Source organism: Pogoniulus pusillus, chromosome 7, assembly GCF_015220805.1.
Source record: "Pogoniulus pusillus isolate bPogPus1 chromosome 7, bPogPus1.pri, whole genome shotgun sequence".
Lineage (NCBI taxonomy): Eukaryota > Metazoa > Chordata > Aves > Piciformes > Lybiidae > Pogoniulus > Pogoniulus pusillus.
The window spans coordinates 34,103,427-34,118,990 of NC_087270.1; the positions used below are offsets into that span (position 1 = coordinate 34,103,427).

The 15,564-nt window shown below is 41.4% G+C and overlaps 1 protein-coding gene across 3 annotated transcripts in view; it reads left to right on the forward strand.

Annotated features, from left to right (window-relative positions):
* The window catches only part of NBAS (NBAS subunit of NRZ tethering complex), a 168,189-nt gene extending 154,242 nt beyond the window's left edge, over nt 1-13,947 (forward strand). For 2 of the 3 annotated variants that reach the window (XM_064146437.1, XM_064146438.1), the window contains exon 52: nt 13,177-13,947. In XM_064146437.1, the coding sequence (XP_064002507.1) occupies nt 13,177-13,452 (276 nt within the window). In that variant the 3' untranslated portion in view covers nt 13,453-13,947. Of the gene's footprint in view, nt 1-3,082; nt 3,317-13,176 lie in introns of those variants that run through there. The other variant, XM_064146439.1, reaches the window with a different exon arrangement.
* The last annotated feature ends 1,617 nt before the right edge of the window (nt 13,948-15,564 follow it).

A 15,564-nucleotide genomic window follows, 5' to 3' on the forward strand; every position in this document is an offset into this window, starting at 1 on the left:
AACTGTGTATATCTTCTTAAAATAAGCACACCCCCAAACACAAAGGCTTTTAAAGTGTGATTTGTAGGATTTCAGATTGAAATTGTAACTCTTCTCTGAGACACACAAAGTAGGGAGTTGTTCCCCTGTTTCTTCAGGAGCCTTTTAGAGCTCTAGTTATATTAATTGCTGCTTTGTTTTTTCCCCACAAACAGTTGCAGTCATATTCCCTACTTTCAGTTCACTCTCTCTTCACTAAGAAAAGTATTCTCAATCTTACTCTTCCCAGGATTCTCATGTAAATCTCTCCACCTGACTTACTCCTGCTCATGTGCAGTTGGGGGTTGGTCTCTTCTCCCAGGCAACCAGCAACAGAAAAAGTGGGCACAGTCTCAAGTTGTGCTGGGGGAGATATAGGCTGGATGTTAGGAGGAAGTTCTTCCCAGAGAGAGTGATTTGCATTGGAATGGGCTGCCCAAGGAGGTGGTGGAGGCACTGTCCCTGGAGATGTTGAAGAAAAGCCTGGATGAGGCACTTAGTGCCATGGTCTAGTTGACTGGCTAGGTCTGGGTGCTAGGTTGGACTGGGTGATCCTGGAAGTCTCTTCCAACCTGGTTGATTCTGTGATTCTTTCTTCCTTATGCTGCACATAATATTACAGAAACCTTCTCATTTTGCATCCATTGAATAGGCTGGGAAAAGTTTTTTCTCCCTTCCAGAACACATCAGTGAAAACCAGTCAGAGAAGCAATAGGTGATGGGTAGACTCCATATCAGATGTTGCTTATTCTCCTTCAGAAGGACTTAGTTACCAAAGTGGGTGAAGCACCAGCTTTTTTCCCCTATTCTCTATGAACATTGAAAATGATACCATGGCAGGTTGCAGTGCATATAATATGTAATACACTTCTGCTTGTATCAAAATTCCAATACCATAGTTAGGATCCAGTATGAATTTGGAGTATTTCCTAGTTGAGTTAAGCATTCTAAGCAAAGAAGCACAGGTTTTTACATGTTCCTATTCCCTTTTCTTTATACAAATAAGCCACACTGGTTTTGTTTTTCCACAGTGCATAATTTTATTGAATATTAGCCACAGAACCAGCAGTAGATTATCTGTAGTGTTGATAGATTTTTGTTTTAACACCTGCACTTGTAGACTTTGTGTTCACAAAGCAAGGCATTTTTGTAACTGTTTTTAAATAAGATGGTCTCATTGAAAAGCAAGTGGGGATCTGCTGTAAGCAAGCACTTGCCCATCTATATGTTCTTGTTAACCTTTTAAAGCTGACTTTTTTGTTAACAGATGAAAGATGCTGTGTGACTAGCTCTGAAGCTTGCCAGCAGGAATTTGTCCGAGTACATTTCACTTAGCTGTTTTTAAAGCATAATGCTGTGCAGTTCCACTTTCTGAATGGTTACTAATTGTATTGCTCTCTTAAATGGCCTTTCCTTTCCAGTGTGCTACGACCCTTCAATTTTCCACACTCTAGGTTGATTACATTATATTGGAGTTTTAGGACTTGGAGCTAATATATAAAGCATTTTGTACACCTCTGCATACTCAAAATAGTACTGCATTTGGCCTTCTGAGGCAGAAGTCAACCTGATAAGCCATTTCTATTTTTTCCTTCTAAATTCAGTTTTAATTTGAGCATGTAATTCTGTAAGAGTGCAGGTTAACCTAGACTTTTCAAAGCACTTAGCTTTGCTCTGATGTTTCATCTTAAGTCAATGAAAATTTAACTTTTGGTTTAATTATAGCGGGCTCAGCCAGTACCTTGAATATGACATTGCAGTCTCATATTCAAGGTACCAGTGTTGGAAAAGCCACTAGTACAGAAGAGTGCCATGCTAAATATAAAAGCTGTTCTTATGCTGAGTAGAAAATTTTTGAATCAACCAGGTTGGACGAAACCTCCAAGATCATCCAGTCCAACCTAGCACCCAGCCCTATCCAGTCAAATAGACCATGGCACTAAGTGCCTCAGCCAGGCTTTTCTTGAACACCTCTGCCACCTCCCTGGGCAGCCCATTCCAATGCCAATCACTCTCTCTGTGAAAAACTTCCTCCTAACATCCAGCCTATACTTCCCCCAGCACAACTTGAGACTGTGTCCCCTTGTTCTGTTGCTGGTTGCCTGGCAGAAGAGGCCATCCCCCACCTGGCTTCAATGTCCCTTCAGGTAGTTGTACACAGCAATGAGGTCAGCCCTGAGCCTCCTCTTCTCCAGGATAAACAACCCCAATTTCTTCAGCCTCTCCTCATGGGGTTTGTATTCCAGGCCTCTCACCAGCTTTGTCACCTTTATCTGGACACATTCCAGTATCTCAACATCTCTCTTGAATTGAGTGGCCCAGAACTGGACACAGGACTCAAGGTGTGGCCTGACCAGTGTTGAGTACAGGGGAAGAATAACCTCCCTTGTCCTGCTGGCCACACTCTTCCTGATGCAGGCCAGGATGCTACTGGCTCTCTTGGCCACCTGGGCACACTGCTGGCTCATCTTCAGCCTACTATCTACCAGTACCCCCAGGTACTGGCTGCTTTCAAGCCACTCGGTCCCCAGCCTGTAGCGCTGCTTGGGGTTGTTGTGGCCAAAGTGCAGAACCCTGCACTTGGCCTTGTTAAATCTCATCCTGTTAATTATCTCTTACTCATTGTTTTATATGCATCTCTTAATGATTACATTAGTTGCTGTTGTAGTAGAAGAGTGTGTATTGCTTAGAATCATAGAATCAACCAGGTTGGAAGAGACCTCCAAGATCATCCAGTCCAACCTATCACCCAGCCCTATCCAATCAACCAGACCATGGCACTAAGTGCCTCATCCAGGCTTTTCTTGAAGACCCCCAGGGACGGTGCCTCCACCACCTCCCTGGGCAGCCCATTCCAATGGGAAATCACTCTCTCTGTGAAGAACTTCTTCCTAACATCCAGCCTATACCTACCCTGGCACAACTTAGCTGTGTCAACGTTGTTTATTCAGTGTAATTTTGTATGCTTTTGAAAGTTTTGCTGTCTGAAAACAGTATTTATTGCTTTTTGTAGAATTCTCAATGAATTTTTCATAGGAGGCCCATTTCTGCTTACATTCAACAGGAAAAAGGACAAAAACCATCTGGCAAAGGGAAGTTACAGCTATCGATTCCCTGACATGGCGCTAACACAGCTCGCAACCATGGCTGTGAACAAAATACAGCACTTGCTTGCTGATACAATGTATTCCTTAGCCATTTGTTGTATGTCCCTGACAGCTTTATGGATGTTTACAGTTAAGGATGATGCTGAAGTGCTGATACTAGGAATTATATAGCTTTTGCCTATAATAAAACAAACAAGATTTTGTGTAAGCTTTTTTGAAATTGCAGACCTCTCTTTTTATTGTGTCTTTTTGCAAAATACCACTTGTCTTTCTTTTTCTTTTTTTTTGGATAACAGAAATAACTTTTATTTTCCTGTTTTGTGTGCTGTGAATCATTCTGAGAGTCAGTTTACTTAAATAAGCTTATTACTGCTAGTAGGGTTCAGAGTTTGCCCATAAGAATCGGATTGTTTTCAAGGATTGTTTTCAGTGTTGTCTACGTTATTCACTACATTATCTCTGAGAATTTAAGACCCATTTTTGTTTCTGACAGAGCAACTAAATATTCTTTTTAACCTGTTGCTACTGATACTTTTAAAGTAGCTGACAGATGTTTTTACCTGTTGCTACTGATACTTTTAAAGACCTGACAGATGAGGGTTAATAACATCAGTGCAAATACTTCTTCAGTGTTTAAGACCCATTTTTATATTTCTGACAGAGCAACTAAATATTCTTTTTACCTGTTGCTATTGATACCTTTAAAATAGCTAACAGAGGAGAGTTAATGCAATCAGTGCAAATACTTCTTCAGAGTTTAAGACCCATTTTTACATTTCTGACAGAGCAACTAAATATTCTTTTACCTGTTGCTATTGATACTTTTAAAGTAGATGACAGATGAGGGTTAATACAATCAGTGCAAATATTTCTGCCTTGTTTAAGACCCATTTTTATATTTCTGACAGAGCAACTAAATATTCTTTTACCTGTTGCTATTGATACTTTTAAAGTAGGTGACAGATGAGGGTTAATGCAATCAGTGCAAATACTTATTCAGTGTTTAAGACCCATTTTTATATTTCTGAGAGAGCAACTAAATATTCTTTTACCTGTTGCTATTGATACTTTTAAAGTAGGTGACAGAATTTAAGACCCATTTTTATGTTTCTGACAGAGCAACTAAATATTCTTTTTAACCTGTTGCTACTGATACTTTTAAAGTAGCTGACAGATGTTTTTACCTGTTGCTATTGATACTTTTAAAGAGCTGACAGATGAGGGTTAATGCAATCAGTGCGAATACTTCTTCAGTGTTTAAGACCCATTTTTATATTTCTGAGAGAGCAACTAAATATTCTTTTACCTGTTGCTATTGATACTTTTAAAGTAGATGACAGATGAGGGTTAATAACATCAGTGCAAATATTTCTGCCTTGTTTAAGACCCATTTTTATATTTCTGACAGAGCAACTAAATATTCTTTTACCTGTTGCTATTGATACTTTTAAAGTAGGTGACAGAATTTAAGACCCATTTTTATGTTTCTGACAGAGCAACTAAATATTCTTTTTAACCTGTTGCTACTGATACTTTTAAAGTAGATGACAGATGAGGGTTAATACAATCAGTGCAAATACTTCTTCAGTGTTTAAGACCCATTTTTATGTTTCTGAGAGAGCAACTAAATATTCTTTTACCTGTTGCTATTGATACCTTTAAAATAGCTAACAGAGGAGAGTTAATGCAATCAGTGCAAATAATTCTTCAATCAAGGTTTTAATAAAAAGTAGAACTAGAAAATGTGTTAGTAAGTCTGATATAATACCAGTTCCACTTTTATAGTATAATTTCAGTAATGAAGTGTGATCTACTGAAAAACACCATACAAAAAACCATAAGGAATGTGTGAAATAATGGTATTTCCAGTGCTCTCCAGTGTCCTATGGCATTTATTGCAACTTACTTGATGTGGCTTCCTCTTTCAAAGAAATCTTGTTGAATTGTTTGTATTTAAGATAACAGTGATTATGGTAAAAGATCTTTCTTTAGTTTCTTTTTCTAGGTTTTTTTTATATCTCTGTTTTCTTTTCCTTTTGTTTGTCCATAGCTATAGACTCCAAGAAAGAAGAAAATGAAAAGCATTTTGCCTGTAGTAGTAGTGGAGAGCTAAGTCCCTTGGAAGCAACAGGTTCCACTCTTTTTTGCTGTTACATCATTGCCACATCTGATCTTTATATTAGTATCCATATTTCAGAGCACATAGATTTTACAGTGCATAAGTCATGGATGAAATATTGCCTATTGCTAATACCAGAACCTCTGGACAGCAGCACAAAGAATGCTGACAGGGAATTGCCTAGACCCTGACTTGCCCCTTTGTTAAGCAGAAGAAACCACCCCTGATCTGCTCTTATTCACCTGAAATTGTTACTATAAGACAGAATTAGTTTTCTTTTCTTTTTCCCCCAAATATGCTCTATCAGTGTAATTACAGCTACAATGTCCATATGGGCTGTATTAGAATGCAGGAAAACTACTGGCCTTGGTCTTGGAGAGCAGATTGACAAAATCCCTTTATTCATGTTCACCTGAATTTTTGGAGGCCTTGGTGGCTTCTCAGTAAAGCCTTCTAGATGCCTCAGGTTCATTGTTGGAGTATATGAGTAGAGGTGACACTCGTAGCAAAGCTGATCTTCACCTACCTGTGTCATGCACAAGCTGTTTTAAAACTTGCAGTTTCCCTGTCTCTGCTTGCCCAGAGGACCTGCTGCCTTGGTAGAGCCCAGTCCTTCAATCTGAGCCCTTTTTCAGTTCTTGACAGTAGTGTGCTGATGGCAAAGCCCCAGGCAAGCATGCTTAACCCTTATTAATTATGCACTGACATCTCTGAGTTCACAGATTGCCATTCTGATTCAGAAACACAGCAGTCAGTGTAGGTGCAAATACAGGTTCTACAGCTGCATTGTGTTTGGATCATTTACCAAGGGCATTAGGGACACAGCTTGAATCTGCCACCCTCTGTAGGAGAAGCACTTAGTGGCCTGGGGTAGGGCTCTTCCCTGTCCTGATGGAGATGTGCAGAAAAAGTTCAGGACTCTTGAGGACAGAGCAAGTGGATTCTAACCTGTACCTGTTCAGGAGAGCCTTGCTGAGATCTGGTTTTCCATCTGTAGCTGCAGTTCCTTTTATAAAATCTGCATTAAAGAGCACTTAGATACAATGCACAGGCCCAGTTTGCACCAGAGTGCTGTAGCACTGTTTCAGTGGGAAATGAGTGCTGGAATTCTGTTTCTGTACTATCTCGCTTTGTAGATAAATATTTATAGCTCTGGAGGGGAAAGATATTGGTCATCATAGTTTGAAGGAGTGAGCCAGTCATCAGAGATACCACTTGAATGCCTACATCTTGAAAGTAGATTTCAGCCAATACCTAAACAAATACATAAGTCAAGGGAAAACAAAGTCAATCGTTACTCTCTTAGCATAATTATCTCCTGTACTTGTATGTCTGTGTGTTGTGTGTGAGCACTACACTAAATCTGCTCTGTCAGATCCTTCTGAAAGGGATAGCTATGAAAATGTAAAGCTGCTCCCATTCGAGGCTTCCAAAATGAAACAGATTTTACACCAATGAAAAATTTAGTATCCCTAGCCTGAAAGTCAATAGGCACAATGATTTTTATCCATTGTTTAATACTCTGAATTTCATTCTTGCGGTATATAGTTTGTTCACATGTCCATACAATGTGGAAAGTGGTTATGTGTCATTTGTGCAGAAGGTATCTGCACCTCTGAGATTTACTTAAACTGCAGTCAGCTGCATCCCATATCACAGGAACAGCATTTCTGAGATCAGTGACAAACTCTGATTTAAGGTTTAGTTAGAATCTTGGGATAGTAAAGGCTCTGCATATGCAGGCATATGAGAAATGAGTCATTAGTAGGATCCCATTTTCACTGTCTGAAGAAGCTCTTTTTGACACTGGAATGGTAAGGTTGTTTTTTAGTAGTTGTCTTAATAGGGATTTACTCTCTTGTTTATGAGTGTTGTGAAAAGTGTGATTCTGAGAAAGAAAATGTAGTGCATTTAGAGAATCTGTGTCTACTGGATGCTGACATTTGGCTTGTGTGACAGAAGTATATACTTGCAGCAAGTCTGTGATAAGTTAAACATTTCAAATAATGAGCAAAGCTATTGGAAAACAAAATAATCCTGAAGGTTGTTTTGAATTAATATTCTTTAAAAGGTAAAATTTTGAGGATCAAAGATCCATCTGGAACAGTATCATAGCTCCAAGGAATGAAAGCATTGCAAGTCTAGTAAAGAGCTCAGATAGGGCAAACATGTAGGCTTTTTTTTCTGAGGTACTGTTCTTCCAACTTAAGTTATTTTCAGCTGTATGTACTTGCTGACTGCCAGTGCTATTCTTGCTCAGTTTTGTCCAGTTCCTCCTTAAACTTGGCTGAGCATCAATTCAAGAGAGATGTTAAGGTGCTGGAATGTGTCCAGAGAAGGGCGACAAAGCTGGTGAGGAGCCTGGAACATAAACCCTATGAGGAGAGACTGAGGGAGCTGGGGTTGTTTAGCCTGGAGAAGAGGAGGCTCAGGGCTGACCTCATTGCTGTCTACAACTACCGGAAGGGAGGTTGTAGCCAGGTGGGGATTGGTCTCTTCTCCCAGGCAACCAGCGAGAGAACAAGAGGACACAGTCTCAAGTTGTGCCGGGGGAAGTATAGGCTGGATGTTAGGAGGAAGTTGTTGCCAGAGAGAGTGATTGGCATTGGAATGGGCTGCCTAGGGAGGTGGTGGAGGCACCGTCCCTGGAGGTGTTGAAGAAAAGCCTGGATGAGGCACTTAGTGCTATGGTCTAGTTGACTGGCTAGGGCTGGGTGCTAGGTTGGACTGGATGATTTTGGAGGTCTCTTCCAACCTGGTTGATTCTATGATTCTATGATCATTTGACAGTGAATTCTGCAGTGTCAAAAAAGAACTACTTTTTTCATTTACTCTTGATGTTGCTGTTTGCTCTATATCCTCTAAGCTGCCTCTTCTCTAGACTGGGGAGTCTTTGATTTTCTGAACCATTTCTGACGTAGCTGCCATATTATACTTTCTATGGTGTATTTTTACCTTTAAGTATATTTTCTGTGCGTTCACTTTCTATGGTGTTTCAGGGTTTATTTGCTTTAATCCTTGTTCTAATTTAAAGTTACTTGTAAATACATTTCATCTCAAGGTACAGTTACATTGGTTTGATTTGTTTTCTTTTAATCTTGTCAGTTTATCTAAGTTCTGTTGCTCAGTTTACAAGCTGTCTTAATTAAGGATTTAAAATACACATTCATTAATAATCTGTAAAGATGCTGATAAGAAATTTTGGTGTCTAAGGGTTTTTTTTGGCTGTCAGATTCCACTTAGGTTGACCAAAGAGCTGCAGACTAGATAATGGAATTATGTTCACAAGCTTTGTCTGCCATCTTGTTTCTCCATTCAGTTGACTGCAGACAATTATATTGCAAAGGTTTCATTTTTCTGGCAAAGGCTTCAAATAGCCTTGAAGTCAGAAAATGGGAAATGTTAAACATTTGAAACCTACTGGACTATTTGAGCTTAAGGATGAACTATCAGACACAGCCAAGAGCCTTTTGTGTGCTCTTTTGTTATTTGTAAAGACATGGTGATCTCATTTACACGCGAGCACAGACAGGTTGCATGTGAGCATCTTCAGAGTACAGCTCAGATGCTTAATGGTTTTGTGCTAGAAAAGATCTTTTACTTTCAGACTTCTCTCTTTCCAATTTGTAGGGTTTTGGCATGTGAAATCCCAATAATCTATAAGATTTTTTTTGTTACTGGAATAATAGCCTAAAAAACTAATTTAAATCAAAGTTCCCATCTGCTGATCTCACTACTGTAATTGCTGTTTGCGTTTCATGTTCATAAAGTCAGACATTGAAGCCTTGTGTAATGCCATATCCCTCACAGAGGTCAGGAATAGGGCACACAGAGCTCAGAGGTGGGACAGAATATTCCTCTAGCCTTCCATTTCAAAAAAGATAAGAGCTGTCTGGATAATGGCTTAGTATGCTCTGCAGTATGCTGCAAGATGCCAAGGCTAGACATTTAATTATGAGCCTATCTTCAACAGCAAAATATGTCAGTAATTAACAGAGGACAATTTAGATGAATTATTGAATAATTAAAGACTTAAAGATTGGACATTCCTGTGGTTCTTAGAATGACTTTATGAATTGGACTTGAAGAGCTGCTATGAACTGTTGCATTAGCTTTGTAATTTATGAGTGGGAAATGTTGGAATACTAGAAGGAAAACCATTTTAAGATTTCAGTGGAAGGAAAAACATAAATATCTAAATGAAATAATGAAGAAGTACATTCTTCTGGTGGTGGAGAGAGAGACAGTAGGTTTTTTGGGCACCAAAGAGTGAAGAGAGAGTGAAACAGCAAATTCTTTTCCTGGTTAACACAATAAAGGCATTCTGTGTTTCTGGAAAGCTTTTGAAGTTCCCAAGCAAGTTAAAATACTATATTGAAAGTAATGATTGTTAATGGAAATGGAAAGTGATAAAAAGAGGTGTAACAGATGTTCATGCTACAACATTGCATGTTTTGTCTTTCTCCTTTTTTAATTATATTTTATGTTATGTGGAGAGCATCTTTTCCCAAAATACAGCCATTATTCTATTTCTGTTACTTTTTTGTGCTCTTTTCAGCTCTTACAGAGAAGCAAAATTTGTATTTATTAGTCTAAAACTATTCAGATATAATTAAGAGGTGGAATGCAGGAATAGGGAGCAGAGTGAAGCCTTCATAACCCAAGGGAAAATGGTCAGTGACCTGGTGCACCACAAGTCTGTAGGACTGGATGGGAAACACCCCAGGATACCAAGAGAGATGGCAGAAGTGCTCACCAAGCCAGTCTTGGGGGAGGTCTCAGTTGAACCAAGGTTTAGAAAATGTGATACCTATCTATGATAGGAGCTGGAAAGAGGATCAGAGGAGCTGCTGACCTGTCAGTCTGACCTTGGAGTCAAGGAAGATTATCTTGTGTGCAGTCATTCAGCACATACAGGACAACCAGGTGATCAGACTCAGTCAAAATGAGTTCATGAAGGGCACAAATCCTGCTTGACTAACCTGATGTCTTTCTACAAGAAGATTAACTCACTTAGTGGATGAGTGAAAAGCTGTAGGTGTTGTCCAAGCAGACTTTAGTAAAGTCTCTGACACTATTTCCCACAACATTCTTCTGAAGAACTGGCTCTTCATGGCTTGGATGAATGTATGCTGTGCTGGGTGATAAACTGGCTGGATGGCCAAATGCAAAGAGTGGTGGCGAATGGAGTTAAATCCAGTTGGTGGCTGGTCATAAGTGATGTTCCCCTGGGCTTAGTACTGGGGCCAGTCTTCTTTAATACCTTTATCAATGCTGTGCATGAGGGGATGGAGTGCACCCTCTGTGTGTTTACAAACAATGCCAGTTGGACAGAAGTGTTGATCTGTTTGAGGGTAGGGAGGTTGTACAGAAGGATCTGGCCATGCTGGCTGAGGCTAATGGTAATGAGATTCAACAGAGCCAAGCACTGGGTCTTGCATCTGAGTCACAACAACCTCATGCAACACACACAGGCTTGGAGAAGAGCGGCTGGAAAAGCCTGGTAGAAAAGGACCTGGAGGTGGTGATTGACAGCCATATGAGCATGAGCCAGCAGTGTGCCCAGGTGGCCAGGATGTCCAAAAGTTTTCTGGCTTGTGTTAGAAGTAGTGTGGTCAGCAGGACTAGGGAAGCATTTGTTCTCTTCTTCCAAGTATCACAGTATCACAGTATCACCAAGGTTGGAAGAGACCTCACAGATCATCAAGTCCAACCCTTTACCACAGTGCCCAAGGCTAGACCATGTCACCAAGTGCCACATCCAACCTTGCCTTGAACTGCCCAGGGACGACGACTCCACCACCTCCCCAGGCAGCCCATTCCAGTGCCTAATGACTCTCTCAGTGAAGAACTTTCTCCTCACCTCGAGCCGAAATTTCCCCTGGCGCAGCCTGAGGCTGTGTCCTCTTGTTCTGGAGCTGGCCACCTGAGAGAAGAGAGCAACCTCCTCCTGGCCACAACCACCCCTCAGGTAGTTGTAGACAGCAATAAGGTCACCCCTGAGCCTCCTCTTCTCCAGGCTAAACAACCCCAGCTCCCTAAGCCTCTCCTCGTAGGGCTTGTGCTCGAGGCCTCTCACCAGCCTCGTCGCCCTTCTCTGGACACGCTCAAGCATCTCAGTGTCCTTCCTAAACTGGGGGGCCCAGAACTGAACGCAGTACTCGAGGTGTGGTCTGACCAGTGCAGAGTACAGGGGCAGAATGACCTCCCTGCTCCTGCTGACCAAGGGATAGGACCCCTCCTTTGGTCCTTTTTCTTGTTATACTTGTGTTATTGCACTAAAAATGGTAGTGCACCTTAGCTAATTAAAGCAACATTGCATTTCAAGGGAAGGTCCTGTTAAAATGAAGTGAAATAGAATTGGAAATATTTTACAGTGTTATTTGTAAAGCTATAGACAGGATTTCAGGAGAATAACTGCTCTTATATATCAAGTAACTGAATTTTCCAGAGGCATCAAAGATGTCTCACAGAGGTAGCAGCTCTGTGCTCCAAGTTTTTAAAATGTTAAGTTGTATTCTTCTGAAAAAGTCAACCTTAGTGACTGCTGAAACTGAGGCTGTGAACATTGCCTATCATATTGATATTTGGAATATAATGCATTTTATTAATGTGAAGTGGTCAAAAGGTAATATACTGTGCTCTGGCCTTCCTCAGGGTGTCATTCTTGTTACAGAGGTAAATGAGGTGGTCTGTCCTGCAGTGGGGTTGAGAGCTTCTGAAAAGTCTGTATAAGTGTTCATGTTGTTAAATCCTTAGCTTTGTGGAAGTCAGGTATTTATATTAATGTGCCAGAGGCTTTTAATCATAGAGTCAGTCAGGGTTGGAAGGGACCACAAGGATCATCCAGTCCCAACCCCCCTCACATGGGCAGGGACACCCTACCCTAGAGCAGGCTGCCCAGAGTCTTATCCAGCCTGGCCTTAAACACCTCCAGGGATGAGGCCTCAACCACCTCCCTGGGCAGCCCATTCCAGCCTCTCACCACTCTCATGCTGAACAACTTCCTCCTCACGGCCAGGCTGAATCTCCCCACCTCCAGCTTTGTTTTGTTCCCCCTAGTACTGTCACTCCCTGGTAGCCTAAAAAGTCCCTCCCCAGCATTTTTGTAGCCCCCCTTCAGATACTGGAAGGCCACAAGAAGGTCACCTGGGAGCCTCCTCTTCTCCAGACTGAACAGCTCCAACTCTTTCAGTCTGTCCTCACAGAAGAGATGCTCCAACTCTCTGATCATCCCCATGGCCCTTCTCTGGTCATGCTCCAGCACCTCCACATCCCTCTGGTAATAGAGGCTCCAGAACTGGATGCAGTACTCCAGATGGGGTCTCAGCAGAGAGGAGTAGAGGGGGAGAATCACCTCCCTTCACCTGCTGGCCACACTTCTCCTGATGCAGCCCAGGCTCTGGTTTGCCCTGTGGGCTGCAAGTGCACACTGCTGGCTCATGTTGAACTTCTTGTCCACCAGCACTCACAAGTCCCTCTCCTCAGTGTTGCTCTCCAGCCAGTCACCACCCAGCCTGGATTTGTGCTTGGGATTGCCTCCACCGAGATGCAGGACCTTGCACTTGGTATTGTTGAGCTTCCTGAGATTGGCTTGTGCCCACCTCTCCAGCCTGTCCAGGTCCCTCCAGATGATATCCCTTCCCTCCAGCCTGTCTGCTGCACTACACAGCTTAGTGTTGTCAGCAGACTTGCTGAGGGTGCACTCAGTGCCTCATACTTTGACATATTCTTTCACATGCAAAATTCATATTCTGCACATACCTTTACATATCCTGACACGTGCAAAATGTGTATCACTGTTGTTAATCCGTGCGGAATACTGATCTCATTTTCAAGGTCATGCTGTGCACTTAGAGCACTCATAACATGTTGTGGTTGCTGGGTGTATGTGGTAATTAATTTTTAATTACTTTGTGTTTTTATTTCTAGGTTGATGACTCCAGTTGTGATGCTGAAGTACTTTCCTTACTCCTCAGTGCCAAGTTAGTGGTGAAGTGCATATCTACTGCTTTCTATCCTCGCCTCATTGACCACTTACTGGCTAACCAGAGAGAAGGAGGCTGGGATGTAGAGGAAATAGCAAAACAGCTTAAAGAAGCAGGATTCAGTGCAGAGGCCGGATCCCTCTTGATGTCTCATCGAGGGACTCATCCTTCACTCAGGACTTTCACTACTGCCCTTCAGGCTGTTCAGCACTGGATCTAAAAATGGTGGATGTGTATGTTTGTCTGCCTTTTTGCTGGAGATCTTACACAAAAGGGAGAAATTGCTATTGTAGTGAAGTAACAAAGTTCATTATTCTCTGTTTTGTTGAAAATACAGACAGCACACTTACAGTCAATTCCTTTCTACTTCTAATCCCTTAAAAGTTTTTTGGTGCAGGCAGTATAATTCTGTTACATGACTAGCATAGCACCGAATCTGGTGATCCTTTTCAGATCAGATCAAAGTGCTAAATGATTACAATTTGCAACATATAAATGAGATATTAGTAAGCTGGCAAGTTACATACAGTTTGTCTTCGTTTCTGTAAGTAATTTACATGTCTTAATGTAAAACTAATGTAAAAATATAAAGATTTATGGAGCAATAGAAAAATCACAAGAGTAATTTCTAAGAATTTACAAACCTTAACGTTTGGTATTGTGCAATGTGATTGCTGCAGCTCTTGTTTGCAATAAATAAAGTATTTTACATTTATTGTAGTATTTCCTGCCATTGTGGAGGCAGGGAATTAACATTTCTGAGTCAGGAAATATAAAAAATAGAATTATTTTCTTTTCCTGCAACCCTGCCCTCAAAACTATATACAAAATTAGTTTAGTTTATTAGCAGATTCAGTTTGCTTGGGAATATCTTCCAAAAGAAAAAAAAAGGTTATTATAGATAAATTTAGATATTTAGGAAGTCAGGAAATGGAAAAGGCTAAGCTATAAACACAGCTTTACCCCACTATCAATCAGGCTGTGCATAGGAGTAAGGGAAAAGCTTACTCACAGAGGTGAGATAGGCATTCGGCAGTGATCCCTGACTGAATTCTTCTGCAGGAGCAGCCTTCTCACGTTGCAGGCAATATCCAATAATAGAGATCCACGCCACAGAAGCCCGAGGGGAGTGGGAGGGCTGCCAAACTCGGAAATGTCTTCTTCCCAAGTGGGATGGTCATGGAATGATGCTGCCTTCAGAGCAGCTAGTGTCCCACAGTCCGGGAGGCAGCCAGAATGTTGGCTACTGATAGGGTCTGAGAGATGGCAGTCCAGATGCTGCTGTCTCTCTCTCTCAAAGAACCCGAGGCTTGCCAAGCCTGCCAGCTTGCACAAAAGGGTGCAAAAGTGGGAGGAACCGTCCAAAAGCAGGGATGGGATAAAACCAAGAGCTGTGCAAAAGGTACGAGCTGTCCTAAAGCAGGGGCGGTCCAGTCACGGCAGGAACTTGTCCTTCATGGTGGCAGGGGACTCTCCAGACAGGAACTATCAAGGCAGGAACCCTTGCTCTATTTATCCTTTTTTCTAGACAAAGTGTCCATTTACCATTTGTAGTGGGTGTGAAACCCAGCCAATCACAGCCTGATTTCTGCGTGGGCTTCCACACAGCTCAGCCCATGTGCAGAAAAGGACCATTTGCTGCCCCCCTTCAAGCCTGCATGGCAGGGGAAGCAGGTTTCCACACCTTTCTTTTCCCATGGAATGAGAGGGAGAAGAGAGGAATCTGGGGTATCCCAGGACACCTACTTTTACACAAGTAAGTATTTTCTTTCTTCTGCCCTTTTTTTCTGAAATTCCTGTCTCTCCTTAGTGGCATTGTTCATGAGGACAGGCTAAACTTTTCTGTGCCTGCAGACAGTCTTAGGCTTTAAGCTATCTTTCTTGTTAATTTGGGAAGCCCCTTCTCAAATCAAATATTTATTGAAACCATTTGTGAATGAACTTTCAGAGTATTTTGCTTGTATTTTTCCTGCATTCTGAGAAATTACATAGGAGTTTTTGTTTCCACATGCCATCCTGTCTTCATAAGACAAAGTATTTATGATTGTATTCAGAGGCTTTTCAGTAAGGGGTCTGCCAATTTATCGCACTACATTACCAGAAGGGTTAGATGTTTCATGTGTTTATCAGAATTTGCTCTTTAAAATTTATCTGTCAATCTTTTGCCTAATTTTGTGTTCAGATCTCATTTTGATGTAATAATCTACAGAAATGTTGCATACAGTAAGATCCCTAAGATGATACAGTTGGCAAGCAATCTCTAGACCAAATGCTGTCCAACCACCTCTTCAAGGCAATGTCCCTTTATTGTTGGAGCAGGTTGCTCAATACT